This window comes from Vipera ursinii, assembly GCF_947247035.1.
Source record: "Vipera ursinii genome assembly, chromosome: 7".
NCBI classification, from domain to species: Eukaryota; Metazoa; Chordata; class Lepidosauria; order Squamata; family Viperidae; genus Vipera; species Vipera ursinii.
This window is the reverse complement of record NC_139521.1, coordinates 51,723,358-51,739,288: the sequence shown is the minus strand read 5'-3', so window position 1 is coordinate 51,739,288 and position 15,931 is coordinate 51,723,358. Positions and strand designations below refer to the sequence as shown.

The window sequence follows — 15,931 nt, the reverse complement described above, 5'->3', positions numbered from 1 at the left end:
TCTGCAAAGTTTGAGTTTCAGTATCAGCTTTAACATGAGTTTCTTTATACTTAGGATGAAAATTTAATGGATGTTTTGCAATTGCTTGTTGCTCTCATGTCTGAGCACCCCAGTTCTATGATTCCTGCTTTTGATCAGAGGAATGGATTACGGTAAGAACTAAATTTCAGTAGAAATAACAATAATCACTTGAATTTTTGGATGTCTTGTCAGATAAATGTCTTGTTACATATTAATATGGGGGTTACTTTGTATAAAACATCCAGTTACAGATCTTTTGTGAAATCATATTCAAAAATGTAGTTTGAAACTAATTCTATCTATGTATCGTCTCTCTCTCTCTCTCTCTCCCTCTCTCCCTCTCTCGTGTGTGTATATTTACTGAGAAATAGCTTTGTTACTGGTTGCTAATACCTTTATTGTTTGAAATGAAAAAAGATCATAGAAATCTGATCTGGTGACATGGTGACATAGTTTATAACTGTCACGACCTACAACTGAAATTGTAGGCTCAATTATAGTTGTAAATGGAAGACTACCTGTACCTTTCCCCCTCACTTTTCTGGATGCTGTCATATGACCAGCAAGGGACATATGTTAAATATTATAGTTAACAACTTTCTCTCAAAGAGACTGATATATTCAATCCATCACCTGGAATATAGACACATTAATAAATATTTATCTAACATTGTAAAATAGAAAAAGTCTGCAAATATACGGTCTCCAGTTTGTGTTCTCTATATAGTTCTAAAAACTATGTTTTAAAAAATATTTTCTATTATTTTCAATAAATATTTGTGTTAGGATAAAGTGAACAATAGGTCAGAACATATTGTAGTTGATTAGTTATAGGCTGACTCGTGCATGATGTAATCTGCACTATGATTGGTTGCTGTAGGTATAAAGGGGGAGTTCCCTTTTTTCTCCTCCTTTTTTCTTCTGTGTGTTCTGTATACTGTTTTAGATTTACCTCATGATGTTCCTGTGTTCCTGACTATCTTATGTTCTTCCTTTTCTGGATGATGACAAAGACTGCTGTAAATTTAAATAATAAATACAGACTGAAAGTTTCTGTCAGTGTCTCCGACTTCATCTGGATAGCTGCTGCGCAATTCCTTGATAATTTGCATTTGTCATTTTGAACTAATAACTTCCTATCTTTCTTGTTTGTGATCCTTTGCTATATAAATTCTCTTTTCCATTAATAGGAGTAGGATTTGAGATGATCGTGAATATTTTTTCTCCATTTTGATTCAGTAATCTCAGTAATATATGGGATTGTTTTAGCTATCACTGTATACAATAAGTATTATTCTGTAAGTGTAGCTTGAATGTTGCCTAAGTAAATTATTTTAGTCATTTTTACTCTATGACTTTTAAAAAATCTTTTGTTTAGTGTTATCTACAAGCTTCTTGCTTCCAAAAGTGAAGGGATCAGAGTACAAGCACTGAAGGCGATGGGCTACTTTTTAAAGCATCTGGCACCCAAGTAAGTATTAGATGGAAACAATAGTAAACCATAAAAACATCTAAATCCTTAAATATTTTTTTGGATTGTTTTCTATAAGTAGTCCTTGATGTACAACCACATTTGGGACTGGAGAATGCAATCATTATGCAAGACATCACATGACCAGACCAAATTTTACGACCATTTTACAGTGGTTGTTAAGTGAATCTCATGGTGTTAAAGGAATCACACTGTTGTTAAGTGAATCCAGCTTTCCCAATTCACTTTGCTTCTCAGCACCTGGCTAGGAAGGTTGCAAATCATGATTGTGTGACCACAAGATACTGCAACCATCGTAAATACAAACTGGTTGCCAAGTGCTTATATTATGATCATGTGAATGTGGGGCTGGTACAATGGTCATACCTTTGAAGTCAGGTCATAAGTCATTTTTCTTGAGGCCATTGTAACTTAAAGCCAATGTTAAATTAATGGTCATAGGTGAATTGCTGTAATTGTAACTGATTTTATATTGTTATTAGTTCATTATTTAGTGCTGCAATGGTCAGAACTTCAGGCAGAGGTCATGGATCCCTGTGTTCAGTGCTGTTGTAATTTCAAATGATCACTGAACAGTCTACCTATATTACATTTTACAGACAATTAGATCTTAGCCAAGAATACATAAACTAGGTTTGCCCATATTCTTTTAATATTCCCCTGTACTGTACTTAACCATAATTTGTAAATCTGTTATGATTTTCAAAGAAGCTAGAACATGATAACATAGTTTAAATTTATTTACTTATTTATTTATTTCTAAAATTTATTGGCTTCCCATCTTACCATAGGGTAACTCTGGGGGGCTTACAGTCATAAAATATGTATATACCTATAAAATTTAAAAAGTAATTAAAATCAAACATTAAAACCTATGGACACATGGGGAGGATGAGGGGAAGTGTTACTTGATCAAGTGATCTCCATTGTGCTGTTCATCTACTGGGAGCCCCAAGCCAACTGGCAGAGCCACATCTTTACCCCTAAATTTGCTTTGCATATTATGGGTTCTTTGGAAGTTATTAACCGTTCTTTGTTTCTGATGTAAACATAGCAAGGTGTTAACAAGCTTTTGAAACTTAGAAGCAAAGCAGGGGTCCCAAGCAGTTGTGTGCATGTCTCAATTTATTTTATAAAGACTTGATTATTTGACTATTTAGATTAAATTTCTACCAGAACACTAATTTTTTTTATTAAGAAATCTCTCTGAGATGAAACTTGATAGTTTTCCTTTTTCATAATATAAAAATTAGCTACAAACCTAAGCATGCTAAGCATAAGCATAAAATAAATGAGTATGGGGAAGAAAAGGAGAATAGTTTTCATTTAAATACTGAAAGTGATAGTTCTCCAAAAATACATTCAACAAGTTATTTATTATTATTTAATTTTCCATATAATTTTAGGAGGAAAGCAGAAATTATGCTTGGACATGGACTGTTTTCTCTTCTGACTGAGAGGCTTACGCTTCAAACAAACTTAATTTCTATGACTACCTACAATGTACTTTTTGAGGTAAAAGACTTCAAATATGTAGCTGAGATGATTTAATTTATACTGATATGTTCCAGGTGATAAAATTTGGATTTTTTTGTTTCTATTTCAGAGAAATACTAGTTAACAAACATAAATGTTACAAACATATGCTTAAGTTGAAAAGCCAAAATTAATAATTCAGTACTAAATTTGAATAAAAATTTTAATTTAATTAAAATAATACTTCTATAGTCAAACAGATCTTTCAATATTATGAACATAAATTTTAGAATGGTATGATATGATTTATTGATGTGTGTGTGTGTGTGTGTGTGTGTGTGTGTGTGTGTGTGTGAGAGAGAGAGAGAGAGAGAGAGAGAGAGAGAGACTTTGTTTTATATAGACCTTTAAGTTTCTGTAATTTGCCCATTGAGCACGTAATAGGTCCATCAGTCCGCCGCCTGCATATGATTGGATGTGTTGATCTCAGTTTGGTTGTTTTGGCTGGCATCCACCTAGCTCTTGCCGCTCTACCTCCCACCGCTTGCCCCGCCGGCTGAACATGCCTGTCATATAGCATCAGACCATCTGATGTTGCCACATGGTCACTCTCCCACCATCATAGTCCGACATGCTGTCAACACTTTGGGTGTTTGCTCCAGCCGGTGGCCTCTCAGCTGTGCTCACCGTGTTAATCGCAACAGTTTGCTGTCTCATCCTCGATCTCGTAGTTGGTCCGGTCCATTCTCCTGTCTCCTCAATCATCATTCTTGCTGCTTGCCACCTAAAGTTAATTTTACTTATTGATATAGTTATTTTAAAGATCAGAATTTGTCTGTTTTTAATTGAATGGTTTGAAACTATTTCAGTATTAGATTTTTCTTAATATGTCCTTTTTCCCCCTTTTTAATCAGATACTTATTGAGCAGATTTGTACACAAGTGATGCATAAACAGCATCCTGACCCAGATTCAACAGTGAAAATACAAAATCCCCGTAAGCATCTGTATTTCTTTCAGATAAACTATAGAGAGCCTGTAAATTGTGCTTTATGTGTTTCAAAAAGGGAAAAAATGTACTAGGAAGCATATTTCTTATATTTATGTTTGCTTTCATAATCTAACATTTGCTACTTTGGGAAGTGTTACTTGAAGTATTTTTAAAGGGTTTTTTAAGGAAAAGGTCTTCAGTAACAATTTCAATTTTAGCATAAATCTGACTACCTAAGTTGATATGACTTCACTGGAAATTAAATTCATTATTAATTTCCATTCTAAATTAACTTTATCAGTGCTGGGCAAAAAACTGGCCTGATGCTTCAGTTTCTCAGATACCTGAAAGCTCTTCTGTGGGAATGGTTAATTAACTTATTTTTTATTAATATGAGAGCTGTTAACATGTACAAATGAGAGGTAAAAAGGTTATATACAGAGGAATAAGGCGATATACAGAAGTCCCATAATCAGCAGCTTTGTGTAGCTGTAACCCTGCAATAGGCCTTTAAGCATGTTCATTCAGATTAGCAGTCTAGAAACACGTTTTATAGGGCTTCTTATTTGTAGGGAAGCAACAGGGTTTAGGTGAATATGATTCCAGCCTAGCAGTCTTTCATTATTGTTGTTCTATATTGGGAGGCCTTAAATATTTATTATTATTTTACCTATTACCTCTTTCAATTAAACATCTGAATAGGATTGCTATATCAGAAAATAGTAAATCTAGAATTGTTTATTATTTTGGATTTTAATCCCAGAAAGTGCTTTGGGGCAGCTATGGACATGATCATGTTTACAGCTTTTTTAAGGAACTGATCCTTTTATCTTTTTCTGAGGAAAGCAGCCATACTATCTTACAATAGTTCATTTAGTGACCATTTGAAGTTTACAGCTGTACTGAAAAACATGACTTAACGACTGTTTTCACACTTATGACTGTTACAACTTCCCCATGGTCATGTGATCAAAATTCAGATGTTGGCAACTGACTCATATATTTATGTTGGTTGCAGTGTCCTGGGATCATGTGATCACCTATTGCAACCTTCTGATAAGCAAAGTCAATGAGAAAGCCAGATTCACTTAACAGCCATGTTACTAATTTAACAACTGCAACGATTTACTTAACAACTGTGGCAAGAAAGATTGTAAAGTGGGGCAAAACTCACAACAATTATCTCGCCCTAATATAAATTTTGGGCTCAATTACGGTTGTAAGTCTAGGACTATCTGTACAGCATAAGGTTTTGGTCTGAATTTAGTAATATTCTGTCTTAATTGAAAATATGTTCTGCTATAAAAGTATATTTGAAGATGCAATAATTATCCATCTATAAATATATACTATCCAGCTTATCTGATTTCTGTCTCTTAGTAAATATTCCCAGATGCCCTTGGGAAACTCACCAGTAAGATTTCTCTTGTCACTTGGGCCCAGAAAGCAATTAATAAAACTATTGAGTGTTTTCAGGTTGCTGTATGGTTAAATTGAATCTTAAGATGCAGGATGCCAAACCAGAATAAAGATACAAGGAAAAAGGATACAAAGGTGTATTTCAAGAACCAATATTTCTTCTCCCCTTATTTAATACATATAATCCAGTTTGTTAATGAAAGCACTGTAGGAAATGTTCCAGGAATAATTCCAAAAAAATTATACTTTGCTTCTTGTTATATACCCATGTAATAATGTTTAACTTGGGAAGAAGGAAGAGGAACTAGAATGAGGGAGATGAAAATCTTATTTTCATGTTGATTTTTAAAATTGTTATTTTTTTCCAGAGTTTCTGAAAGTTATTGCTGTTTTGGTGCGTAATTCTCCGTCATGCTCAGAAACCATGGAAGTCCACCGAGTCTTCCTATCAGACATGATTAAGCTTTTTAATAGCAGCAGGGAGAATAGGAGGTAAGATCATTTTATATCTATATCTATATAATAATGTATCTTAGAAAGCTGTTTCTTCAACCTGCATGATTAAAAATTGTTTTTAAACTAAGAACTGGTCTTAAATCTTTCACATGGTTTATTCAGTTACTAGCTGTATCAAGTGTTTATTAATGTCATTAGTTCCTATTAATGTTGTCTTTGAGTTGTATTTTCCTGCTTTCTTCAAAGTGAATTTTCAATATGTGTTTGCAATTTTTCAGGAGTTTATTACAGTGTTCTGTATGGCAGGAATGGATGCTTTCCCTTTGCTATTTTAATCCCCAAAGCTCTGATGAACAGAAGATAACCGAAATGGTGTATGCCATTTTTCGAATACTACTTTATCATGCAATCAAGTATGAATGGGGTGGCTGGCGTGTTTGGGTGGATACCCTAGCAATTACACATTCAAAGGTGAGTTGTGCAAAAACAATTCTAATTTTGATTTTTTTCAAGAACTTTGAAGAACAATTTGGTGGGTTTAGTAAAAAGAAAATTTTCACTGAATTTAACTAGAGAGAACAAAATAAGGGCAGGTGCCAATATTCAATAAAGCAATAATTAAAAATATTTGGTGCAATCCTTGTGCAATTTCATGTACCAATGGTATGAATAGCTAAGTAGATGATCAGTTGATGTTTTATTATGAACTGCCTGTGCAGTTGAACCATATGAATTTGAAACACAAGGTGGCACACCTTGCCTATTTGTACGTTAGAATGATGCCCTTAATACAAATTACTACAGTCTGATGAAACTGAAGCGAAAGCTGTTTCCATCCAAACAAAGAGAAGAAAGGTTGTTAGAAGGTTTCTTCTTGAATAAGAAATAAAACAATTTTCCTGCTATTAATAGTATATTTTTATAACTATAATAAAATTGTGATGGAAAGAATTTTTCTCTAATGGGGGTAACCTCTTTTCAACTGAAAAACAGATTTTAGAGTAAAGTTTCATTGGTTGCCACGGTGGTTCCTTCTTCTATTCCCCCAAACCTTTTTAATACAGCTCTGGGTGGATTTCCATATGGGGATTTACAGTGTAAGAAAAATTCTCTCTCTCTCTCTCTCTCTCTCTCTCTGTCTCTTTCTCTCTCTCTCTCTCTCTCTGTGTGTGTGTGTCTCTCTCTCTTACACACACACACACACACCCCGTTATACCATGAATTATGGGACACTTGGTGTGCTGATGGCACAGTTCAGGTACAAAAATTGTTCTTTCAGTTATGTGGATGTCGATGCCTTACATTACAAGACCATCATATTTATAAAGTGAAACAACAGATACTCTCTTTCCAAGTTATGATTTTACTTACATAGATTGTATTTAAAAGGTATTTATGAATTCTGTTTCATAATTAAGATTCTGGATTAATATTTAATTTGCATTTTATTCTTTTGAATTGTAGAGGTTGAAATTAACAATGATAATTTTCTTAAATTGTGTATAGTTTATAGTTTATAGAAGATAACTATTTTCTAGCGTGCTTTCTTTCCTGTTTTGTTCATAATAAATTTTAATTACGTAGTTATTTTTTCATCGTTAATATATGACTTACTCAGTTTTAAATTCATTGGTATTAGACACTTGACATCAATTTAATGCTGATTCAAGGTTTCCATACAGCTTATAAGCAAATGTTACAACACGAACATTTGTTTATGAGTTGATAGACATTTGTAAGAAGATAAATATTAACATTGTTAATAATTCTATAAATTTTGGACTGCACTGTTTTGATATAAAACGATCTTATCATATGAATGGATGCCAACTAGTACATATATACATACATGTGTGTTGTGTATGTATATATTATACATGTATGTGTGTGTTACATACTATACATGTTATAAGAATCAACACTTCAGTTTCTGCATTACATAGATTTTGATAGTCTACATATTCTGACATGAGAAACTATTATTTAAATTAATATTAAGTTTATCACTTCATTTTTCAATCCAATAAAATTATAAAAAAATAATTTTTGTTAAGAATACTGTTTTCATTACTAGTTTATGTATTTTTATACTCATTTGAGACGGTCTCTGCATGCCACTTTCAGCCAAGCTTGCTCCCAGTCAGGTGTAAAGTGGGATGGCTAAGTGATGGTGGAACATTTTAAGGATAAGAAGAATCAAACAGCTTTTTTTGTATGGGGTTTATTGCCAGAGTTCATTGTCAACTTATGATAGTGCAAAATGGTGTCTCAACCATTAATCCAGTCAGTTTTCATATACATACTGTACATTTTTTTAATAATTGGGTTAGATCAGCCACTGTTTTCCATTTCTGTCTTAACAATGCAAGAGTTACATGGCATGTGCTGTTGAATTCAGGTTAATTCACTTTAATTATCCTTATGATATATCACCTGCATGAACTAAGATTTATCCTATCCGTTGGTCAATGCTATTGTAACGTATATTGTTGAAACTGTCATATAATTTCTCATCGTTTGGTTTTTCTTTATATACCACCCTGGATATTGGGAGTAGGGTTAGTAATAAAATAACCTGTTTTAATTAAATTTCTCTGTAAATGTTCTGAAGACAAGGATCCTCAAAACTTTCTTAAAATTGTTACTGAATTCTGAATTTTCTGGAAGTGTTAATTTGAGTAAGTATGCATTTTTGTAGGGTTTCAATATATTCAAATTCATAAGAAAAAAATTCCTCAAACTGTGTCACAGTAATTGCTTTTAAAAAAACTTGTATGCCTTAATTTATAATTTAGCTCTATTTCATTTATGCATCAGCCACTGTCTATTCATACTCTACTATATAATTTTATTTTTGGTAAAGAGCTTGTGTAGAAAGAACTAGTGTTGCAAAATTGGATAGATCTTGCAGAGCTGCACATCAAGATACATGGAGCTGCTATAAAAAGCCAAAGAAACTCAATTGCAATTTTATTGTCCAGTTTGATAGATTTCCTGCCACCTTTGTAGCAGGGAAGCCGTTTGTCACTGTAGCCTCTTTTCCAACTGCAGTACTAGCTTTATAAGCAGTGATGGCTTTTGTGGCATAATTGTACTACCTAGGTTTCTTTTGCTGTCAGGATTTGAAGGTGTACATAATCCTATTATAGCTAAAGCCTGTTGTAATGCTCTGATTTTTTTTTAAAAAAACAGTATTTTTATATCTTTCCTCCCTCTCATTTCTGCTCTTTTTATTATATACTGTGTAAAATAACTTGATTTTATTGTCTAGTTTCTGTATTAGTCCTAAGCAGAATTAACCACAAAAGAACCCAAATAGAAGCTATATTCCTATTGTGATAAATTATTCTAACATTTCTCCAGTTTCACCATGTTTATGTCTTCTTTACTTTTGCTAAATCCTTACAACTTCTTAAAGTAAATTTATTTTTTGAAAATATATCTTGGCAGTAATCTGGATAATTTATTTTTAATCCCAAAATGAATAAATTATATTTACTTTTCTGTTGCAATTTGAATAATGTATCAACGTATATTTAAAATATTTATTGATACATTAATTTATGTCACATGTAATTTTAAGTTTTGACTATATTTACATAGCCTTTAGAAATTACTTATCCCCCAAGAATTGAGAATTCAAATCCAATAAATTAAAACAAGGGATAAACTTTAGCTTTCTATTTAATATTTTGTATATAGTATAAGTATAAGACTGAATAAGATGCCAAGTATAATCACTCAGTGAAACTGATGTCCATAAAATTAAGTTGAATTATAGTTATTTACTTGATTTGCCCAAGCCTGCAGATGCAGACAAATTGAAAAGAGAAGACCAGCAAAAATGATTTGTTGGTTGTATTGAATTATGGGGAAAGATTAAAGAGTCTGAAGGCATGAAAGGAGGATGGCTGAATATTGAAATGCGTAAATTTGCCACATAGAGCTTGAAAATGGCAGACCTTGAAGGCTTGGGATGTTCTTATCCCAATAGAATAACTTGAGGAAAAGAAGCAGTAGAATTAGAATTCATATAAACCTTCAGAATTTAAAACATGAAAATACTCTTGTAAAATAAGAATAAAATTTTGGGCCGTGATTGGAAAGACAATGAAAAAAAATTAACATATAACCCTTGACTTACACAGCTATCCCATATCCTTAGCGGGTAGACTCCTTAACAGTGAAAATGCATTTACCCCTCAATATATCTACAGGACTCCCCCTAAACTTTCTACAGCATCAGAGGTTCCTGCTTATATATGTTGGCTTTTATTATCAAAATGATATTTTTGGATTGACAACTCATATATTTCAATTATGCTGTTTAAAGTTAAGTGATTGGTCAAAATGTAAAACACTCAGTATTAACTTCAAAATAGAATAAGAGAAGTATAGAATATAAAGTGGAAAAATAAAGAAATAGCACACTAAAAACACCCTAGTGACTCTTGAGCTGTAATTTGCAAAAGGTCCATACTACTTTAGTTAAAGGCACCTAAGGGAAAAAGAGAGAAAACATAAGAGTATGTTTTTACATATGTCTAAAATAAAAAAAGTTGAGAAATTTCTGTTGTTTCATGAGAATGACTTTGAAGCATAAATGAGGAGCAGAAGAAAAGATAAAAATAGAAGGTATAGGAAAAATGTCAGGTTAAATTGGACTGGAATGGTTAGAAATTATAAGACATATAATTAAAGATCAGAATTGTGAAAGTACAGAAAGTCAAAATAAGAGCCTTAAATTTAGAAGAAATGCTTAAGCTGGATACTAAAGAATAATACAGATTTAATAAATTTTGTGCAATAGAAAAATGTTATGTAAGAGCTACTGACCTATAATTGTAATTATAGAAAGAAATATTTTGAATATTTCTATGAATATTCAGTCCATACTAGTATGGCATTTGCTGATATTCAATCAAAATGATAAAATGGTCAAACACTACAAGTACAGGGAGTGCAGAATTATTAGGCAAGTTGTATTTGTGAGGATTAATTTTATTATTGAACAACAACCATGTTCTCAATGATCCCAAAAAACTCATTAATATCAAAGCTGAATATTTTTGGAAGTAGTTTTTAGTTTGTTTTTAGTTATAGCTATTTTAGGGGGATATCTGTGTGTGCAGGTGACTATTACTGTGCATAATTATTAGGCAACTTAACAAAAAACAAATATATACCCATTTCAATTATTTATTTTTACCAGTGAAACCAATATAACATCTCAACATTCACAAATATACATTTCTGTCATTCAAAAACATAACAAAAACAAATCAGTGACCAATATAGCCACCTTTCTTTGCAAGGACACTCAAAAGCCTGCCATCCATGGATTCTGTCAGTGTTTTGATCTGTTCACCATCAACATTGCGTGCAGCAGCAACCACAGCCTCCCAGACACTGTTCAGAGAGGTGTACTGTTTTCCCTCCTTGTAAATCTCACATTTGATGATGGACTACAGGTTCTCAATGGGGTTCAGATCAGGTGAACAAGGAGGCCATGTCATTAGATTTCCTTCTTTTATACCCTTTCTTGCCAGCCACGCTGTGGAGTACTTGGACGCGTGTGATGGAGCATTGTCCTGCATGAAAATCATGTTTTTCTTGAAGGATGCAGACTTCTTCCTGTACCACTGCTTGAAGAAGGTGTCTTCCAGAAACTGGCAGTAGGACTGGGAGTTGAGCTTGACTCCATCCTCAACCCGAAAAGGCCCCACAAGCTCATCTTTGATGATACCAGCCCAAACCAGTACTCCACCTCCACCTTGCTGGCGTCTGAGTCGGACTGGAGCTCTCTGCCCTTTACCAATCCAGCCACGGGCCCATCCATCTGGCCCATCAAGACTCACTCTCATTTCATCAGTCCATAAAACCTTAGAAAAATCAGTCTTGAGATATTTCTTGGCCCAGTCTTGACGTTTCAGCTTGTGTGTCTTGTTCAGTGGTGGTCGTCTTTCAGCCTTTCTTACCTTGGCCATGTCTCTGAGTATTGCACACCTTGTGCTTTTGGGCACTCCAGTGATGTTGCAGCTCTGAAATATGGCCAAACTGGTGGCAAGTGGCATCTTGGCAGCTGCACGCTTGACTTTTCTCAGTTCATGGGCAGTTATTTTGCGCCTTGGTTTCTCCACACGCTTCTTGCGACCCTGTTGACTATTTTGAATGAAACGCTTGATTGTTCGATGATCACGCTTCAGAAGCTTTGCAATTTTAAGAGTGCTGCATCCCTCTGCAAGATATCTCACTATTTTTGACTTTTCTGAGCCTGTCAAGTCCTTCTTTTGACCCATTTTGCCAAAGGAAAGGAAGTTGCCTAATAATTATGCACACCTGATACAGGGTGTTGATGTCATTAGACCACACCCCTTCTCATTACAGAGATGCACATCACCTAATATGCTTAATTGGTAGTAGGCTTTCGAGCCTATACAGCTTGGAGTAAGACAACATGCATAAAGAGGATGATGTGGTCAAAATACTCATTTGCCTAATAATTCTGCACTCCCTGTATATTTAACTAGTCCCCAAATAAGTGGAAATTTGCTACTTTTAGGGAATTGTTGTAATGCAGCTAAACTTCCCCATATTCTCAAAACAGGTTCACAAAACACCAAAGCCTCTTAGAAAGTAAGGGAGTAACATAGAACTGTTAGGTTGGATAGCAAGTAATATCTCCTATTTCTTCTTATGTCGATGGGCAGCCCTACTATACTTGTCCTTGCTGTAGTCTCTTCTAAAATATACAGTGAGGGGAAAAAATATTTGATCACCTGCTGATTTTGTACATTTGCCCACTGACAAACAAATGACCAGTCTATAATTTTAATGGTAGGTTTATTTTAACAGTGAGAGACAGAATAACAACAAAATAATCCAGAAAAACACATTCAAAAAAATGTTATAAATTGATTTGCATTTTAGTGAGTGAAATAAGTATTTGACCCTTTCGCAAAACATAACTTAGTACTTGCTGGCAAAACCCTTGTTGGCAATCGCAGAGATCAGACGTTTCTTGTAGTTGACCACCAGGTTTGCACACATCTCAGGGGGATTTTGTCCCACTCCTCTTTGCAGATCCTCTCCAAGTCATTAAGGTTTTGAGGCTGACATTTAGCTGCTCAAACTTCCAGCTCCCTCCACAGATTTTCTATGGGATTAAGATCTGAAGACTGGCTAGGTCACTCCAGGACCTTAATTGTGCTTCTTGAGCAACTCCTTTGTTGCCTTGGCTGTGTGTTTTGGGTCACTGCCATGCTGGAATAGCCATCCATGATCCATTTTCAATGCCCTGGCTGAGGGAAGGAGGTTTCACCCAAGATTTGACGGTACATGGCCCCGTCTATCGTCCCTGTGATGCAGGGAAGTTGTCCTGTACCCTTAGCAGAAAAACAACCCCAAAGCATAATGTTTCCACATTCACGTTTGACAGTGGGGATGGTGTTCTTGGGGTCATAGGCAGCATTCCTGCTCCAAACACAACAAGTTAATGCCGAAGAGCTCAATTTTGGTCTCATCTGACCATAACACTTTCACCTAATTCTCCTCTGAATCATTCAGATGTTCATTGGGAAACTTCAGATGAGCCTGTACATGTGCTTTCTTGAGCAGGGGGACCTTGCAGGCACTGCAGGATTTCAGTCCTTCATGGTGTAGTGTATTACCAATTGTTTTGTTGGTGACTATGGTCCCAGCTGCCTTGAGATCATTGACAAGATCCTCCCATGTAGTTCTGAGCTGATTCCCCACTGTTCTCATGATCATTGAAACTCCACGAGAAGAGATCTTGCATGGAGCCTCAGACCAAGGGAGATTGACAGTTATTTTGTGTTTCTTCCATTTGTGAATAATCGCACCAACTGTTGTCACCTTCTCACCAAGCTGACTAACGATAGTCTTGTAGCCCATTCCAACCTTGTGTAGGTCTACAGTCTTGTCCCTAACATCCTTGGACAGCTCTTTGGTCTTGGCCATGGTGGACAGTTTGGAATCTGATTGATTGCTTGCTTGATTCTGTGGACAGGTGTCTTTTATACAGATAACAAGCTGAGATTAGGAGCACTCCCTTTAAGAGAGCGGTCCTAATCTCAGCTCATTGCCTGTATAAAAGACACTTGGGAGCCAGAAATCTTGCTGATTGATAGGGAATCAAATACTTATTTCACTCATTAAAATGCAAATAAATTCATAAAATGCATTTTTCTGGATTTTTTGTTGTTATTCTGTCTCTACTGTTAAAATAAACCTACCATTAAAATTACAGACTGATTATTTCTTTTTCAGTGGGCAAACGTACAAAATCAGCAGGAGATCAAATAAGTTTTTCTTTCACTGTAATGAACTGCATTCATTATAATTCCGGAAGTTGCTTTCTTTCTCTCTTTGTAAAAACAAACCACACAAAATTCACCCAATTTAGGTATTGTCAAAAAACAAAAACCCTCTCACAATTTAGAACCAGCATAGTGGACAAATAAAAAAGTTGATTAAGAATAGTGAGAAGTGAAGACTTCTCTTAAGGATTAGCTACCATTAGTGATTGATAGAACACATAATTTGTATGCAAAAAATGCTATGTGTATATGTAGCTATAGCTTCTATGGCTAGCAGTTTCTTGTTCCACTAGAATAATTGGCCTCATTGTAGATGGGATATATCAGCTATTAACTGTACCCCTTTTTTCTCAGTTTCAACATTTTTTTTCTTTTGCATCTAATATGCTGTAAGGACATATAAGAAGCCATATTCTGTGGGCGCCCCGGCCTTATGGAATGAACTGCCGGTGGAGCTCCGGATGGCACCGGATCTCCGCTCCTTCCGGCGCGGGTTAAAGACCCACCTGTTTGAACAAGCTGGCCTGGCCTGATGGGGAGTTAATTTGGGTTTTTAAATATTTGTATATTTTACTGTTTTATCTTGGGCATTAATTTAATTCTATTTTAACTTTTGTAGTTTTGTACTTTTATTATCTGCCCTGTTCACCGCCCTGAGTCCCTAGGGAGAAGGGCGGTATAAAAATTTAATAAAAACTAAACTAAACTAAACTAATATTCCTCCTTTTATTAGAATCACAAGCTAATAAGCATACTCTTTCTAAGGAAGCAATGTTATACAACCTTCCCCTCAAAGAAAAAGAAATTAAAAAATTAAAATGTGAAATATAGAATATAGAAATATGAAAAAGAAATTAATCAAATTTATTTTATTACAATGAAACCTCTGTTTCTGTCTGTATAAACTAACTATAAACCATCATTGCTCCTACCCTGGCCTTATATTGATTTTTGTTTTTAGACAGACATCTCTTGTTTAGGATTTCTTTCTGCTCAGAAGGAAGCAGAAAGGAAGTCTCCTTCCTCTCAACCTTTCATATAGTTTCACATAGGATTCAGGTCCGGACATAGGACTGAGATAGCATTGTTTGCTCTCCTGAATGGCATATGTCAGGACTTGGATGATGCAGGGCAGCTGTAATGTATTGGGCTTGTTGGTTAACACCACGTGGTAGCAGCTAGTAGGTTGCTAGAGCAGGGAGCTAGCTAACGACTCCCAGCATTTCAGACAAACCATCTCCAGTGCTGCTATTTGTTGCCCCTAGGCGGCAATAGGTTGCTTCAAACCTATTGGCCGCCGCCTAGGGGCCAAGATATAAATTGCTGCAGCTGCAGCCCTGTTCTCTAGTTCAGATCCTGCAAGCAATAAACCATGTTCTTTGCTGACTCACTCGCCTTGTCTTCATTCCTGTGCAATGAACCCAGTACACAACACTGGTGACGAAGTTAGGATCCTGCTCCTCCGTCAAAGCTGAAAGTCACTAGGGGAGAGGCAGCGCACGCCTGGTGGGAAAGCAAAATCCCCCCCCCTACGGTCAGCTAGCTAAGCCACGCTAGCGACCACGCGCTCAGAGGACCAGTCCCTGGGCAACGGGGAGGCAGGAGCCGAAAACGCTGAGATCCAGCCGCGAAGACCAACAGAATGCCCAAGGTCGGAAGGCTGCAAGAATTCAACATCAAACAAACAGAAGGATGGCCCTCGTACCTGTCCCAGATCGAGAATTACCTTCGGGCGAAC

General features: G+C 35.4%; 1 protein-coding gene across 2 annotated transcripts in view; it reads left to right on the top strand.

Annotated features, from left to right (window-relative positions):
• The window catches only part of LRBA (LPS responsive beige-like anchor protein), a 370,314-nt gene that overhangs the window by 54,431 nt on the left and 299,952 nt on the right, over positions 1 to 15,931 (top strand). For both annotated transcript variants that reach the window (XM_083367801.1, XM_083367800.1), the window contains exons 17-22: positions 55 to 152; positions 1,400 to 1,492; positions 2,920 to 3,028; positions 3,904 to 3,985; positions 5,767 to 5,890; positions 6,133 to 6,325. In XM_083367801.1, the coding sequence (XP_083223927.1) occupies positions 55 to 152; positions 1,400 to 1,492; positions 2,920 to 3,028; positions 3,904 to 3,985; positions 5,767 to 5,890; positions 6,133 to 6,325 (699 nt within the window). The remainder of the gene's footprint in view (positions 1 to 54; positions 153 to 1,399; positions 1,493 to 2,919; positions 3,029 to 3,903; positions 3,986 to 5,766; positions 5,891 to 6,132; positions 6,326 to 15,931) is intronic.